Below are 1,721 nucleotides of genomic sequence, written 5' to 3' on the forward strand. Positions count from 1 at the left end.
GTCAGTGAGTTATCAGGAGTTAATGATGAGTCAGTGAGTTATCAGGAGTTAATGAGTCAGTGAGTTATCAGGAGTTAATAATTAGTCAGTGAGTTATCAGGAGTTAATAACGAGTCAGTGAGTTATCAGGAGTTAATAAGTCAGTGAGTTATCAGGAGTTAATAGAATAATCTGATTTGATGAAAAGTAAACTCACGCTGGAACTTGCAACTGTTTCTCATGAAGTGCAGACAGATTTCCTGCGGCTCGTCTCTTTGATCTGCTTCAATGATTGCATCTGGATCAGTTTCTAAAAACAAGAATAAATAAAATTGTTATTTATAACCTTTTTTCTTATTTAATAAAAGTTTTTAGCCTTTTATATTTTCTGTGTGCATATTTTAAACCTCTGGGAATTTTTCAGCTGTAAATGTTATTTGTTATTAAATTAAACAAGTTATTTATCAGAAGTGCAGCGATGAGAAGGAGCAGGTTTACATGTGGCATCATGTCTCTGCAGTAGGTTTGGTTCTGACCTGCAGCAGCAGCAGCTGTGAGGACGTGGAGGTTCCTGTAGATACAGGGCAGGTCTTGGATGATGTCTCCACTCAGTCCTCTCTCCTCCAGCCTCCTGTGAGTGTGCGGCTCGATAGTGTGTAGTCGTTTACACGTGTGTCCGAACATGCAGGCTCCCTGAACAAAGTGCTGACACAGGTGGACTTTGGAGCAGTTCTCCTGGAAGCTGCAGTCACCGTGAGGACCTGAACCTTTGTTGTAGTGCAGGCACACCTGGAGAAGAACCAACAARAGTCCATCAGACTCAGGAGACAAAACTACCATCCTGTTTTATAGGTTTCATTTTATTAAAATTCTGAACAAACAGAGTGAAACATCTCTAAATTTGTTTTACGCTGGTACATGATGAAGTCTGGGTGAAGCTGCTAAAGTAAAATGCATTACCTTTGGAAAGATTTCCCAATTTTTTATTTGTTTTCTGTAAGTGATGAAGGTCTTTCTGTTGTTTCTTCTTTGCTGTATTTGTGCTTACTTTTTGACTTTTATAAGAATTCTGCAGCATGTTCACTTCTGTGCTTCAATTCTCCTTCTCTGAACAACTCATCTTCATCTCCTCCTCTTCCTCTGACTCACCAGAACAAGTCAGGACAGAATTCATTCTGGTTCCACAGCCTTAAAAACCAAATCACCAAAACACTGAGCAAACTGCAGAAGAAACGCTACACCTCCCGAGAGTGAGTCAAAGCCAGGAGTCAGCTGGTCTGAGCCAAAACTAAGCTGTGATTCAGCAGAGATTCAGCAGAGATTCAGCAGAGATTCAGCTGTGATTCAGCAGAGATTCAGCAGAGATTCAGCAGAGACTCAGCTGTGATTCAGCAGATATTCAGCTGTGATTCAGCTGTGATTCAGCTGTGATTCAGCAGAGATTCAGCAGAGATTCAGCTGTGATTCAGCAGAGATTCAGCAGAGATTCAGCAGAGACTCAGCTGTGATTCAGCAGAGATTCAGCAGAGATTCAGCAGAGACTCAGCTGTGATTCAGCTGTGATTCAGCAGAGATTCAGCAGAGACTCAGCTGTGATTCAGCTGTGATTCAGCAGAGATTCAGCAGAGACTCAGCTGTGATTCAGCTGTGATTCAGCAGAGATTCAGCTGTGATTCAGCAGAGATTCAGCTGTGATTCAGCAGAGATTCAGCTGTGATTCAGCAGAGATTCAGCTGTGATTC

The 1,721-nt window shown here is 41.8% G+C and overlaps 1 protein-coding gene across 1 annotated transcript; it reads right to left on the reverse strand.

Moving 5' to 3' along the window:
- Positions 1-196: 196 nt before the first annotated feature.
- On the reverse strand, positions 197-768 carry parp12b (poly (ADP-ribose) polymerase family, member 12b; the record flags this gene model as incomplete). Its single annotated transcript, XM_014032206.1, is given in 2 exon segments — positions 197-289; positions 516-768. Coding segments are annotated over 2 exon segments (241 nt in total), but the record flags the coding sequence as incomplete, so codon positions are not given.
- Positions 769-1,721: the final 953 nt, after the last annotated feature.

Source organism: Austrofundulus limnaeus, unplaced genomic scaffold (genome assembly GCF_001266775.1).
Source record: "Austrofundulus limnaeus strain Quisiro unplaced genomic scaffold, Austrofundulus_limnaeus-1.0 Scaffold1395, whole genome shotgun sequence".
Taxonomy (NCBI): domain Eukaryota; kingdom Metazoa; phylum Chordata; class Actinopteri; order Cyprinodontiformes; family Rivulidae; genus Austrofundulus; species Austrofundulus limnaeus.